Source organism: Lolium rigidum, chromosome 4 (genome assembly GCF_022539505.1).
Source record: "Lolium rigidum isolate FL_2022 chromosome 4, APGP_CSIRO_Lrig_0.1, whole genome shotgun sequence".
Lineage (NCBI taxonomy): Eukaryota > Viridiplantae > Streptophyta > Magnoliopsida > Poales > Poaceae > Lolium > Lolium rigidum.
Genome location: NC_061511.1, coordinates 255,687,797 through 255,689,082, shown reverse-complemented (window position 1 = coordinate 255,689,082; position 1,286 = coordinate 255,687,797). Strand labels below are relative to the sequence as shown.

General features: G+C 46.4%; 1 protein-coding gene across 1 annotated transcript; it reads right to left on the bottom strand.

Moving 5' to 3' along the window:
* Positions 1 to 413: 413 nt before the first annotated feature.
* Positions 414 to 1,083, bottom strand: LOC124650301 (ferredoxin, root R-B1-like). The gene has a single exon (XM_047189846.1). The coding sequence runs from the start codon at positions 1,077 to 1,079 to the stop codon at positions 627 to 629; it is 453 nt and encodes a 150-aa protein (XP_047045802.1). The 5' UTR covers positions 1,080 to 1,083; the 3' UTR covers positions 414 to 626.
* Positions 1,084 to 1,286: the final 203 nt, after the last annotated feature.

The following is a 1,286-nucleotide window of genomic DNA, read 5'->3' as shown; positions in this document are numbered from 1 at the left end:
TTTCAGTTAGTGGCTTAACTGACACATAGATCATGAGTAGCCGCTTTAGCTAGAATCACTGTTTTAAGTGAACATTTAGGCTAGTATTGGCAAGGGCAGTTAGGCTAAAAAACAATGAAATGGAGCAGAGGACAGACAAACAAGTCGATATCTTAGTTCCAAGACAGCAACTGAAAACAACAGGGATGAAGGCCATGCTTTGTTCTCAAGTTTAATCTCTGAAATACAATGTTTCACGCTTCAGGGTTTGCGTATTTAATAAGAACTAAAAGGTTTAAGACTTCTGAACTAAAAGTTTTCAAAACAGTATGCAAGCAGATGAGAGGACAAATAATTCCTACTACTAGAATGACCGGCATGTCCAACACGTTTTCAAGTCTTCCAACAGTGTGCTGTTGTTGGAATTACTGCAATCTGAACAAATGCAGTTCGGATTCATAAACCATTTTACATCAATTATTGTCACAACTCATCATATATCACGATCTCATCAAAAGACCAAACTAACTGCCAGGAAGATATGTCCCCACCTTACCACCTAGCCAACTCTAGATAACAGGAGGTAACCGAACAACAACGAATCCACCAGGATGATTGCGCCCCAGAAGCATACATGAGCCAATTACTCAGTAGAGTTCTTCCTCCTGGTGGGTGTGAATGACGCAATCCGCCTTGGGGTACGAGATGCAGGTCAGAAGGTACCCCTCGCCCATCTGGTTCTCGTCGAGGAAGGAACCCTCCGACTGGTCAACCTCCCCTTTATCCATCTTGCCCGCGCACGTGGAGCATGACCCGGCGCGGCAGGAGAAGGGCAGCTCCACCCCGGCGTTCTCAGCCGCCTCGAGAATGTAGGTGTCGTCGGGGGCCTCGAACTCGTGCTCCTCTCCGTCCGGCATTATGAGCTTCACCTTGTGCGTGGCAGATGCCCTGAACTTGTTCGAGATCCTCAAGCCTGACAGGTTCGATGTCTGCTTCGTGTAGCCCACGAAGGAAGGGCTCCTGATCGCGGGAGCAATGGCTTGAAAGCTAGCACCGGATTTGGCAAGGGACAACACTCTTGGAGCGGCCGCGGTCGACATGTTGCTGATCCTGAAGAAATCGCTAAATTATGTCAAATGAAGTGTGAAATCATACTGATAGAAAGTATGACCGAGACACAAATTGAAAACTGTTCAGCCGATATATCATTGCGTGTAAACCCTATAATAGGATCACCAGTACTCCCATTTCACATATCGGAAATGGAACATCCAGAAGTCTCATGGGCTAGCATGAGATCACTTATA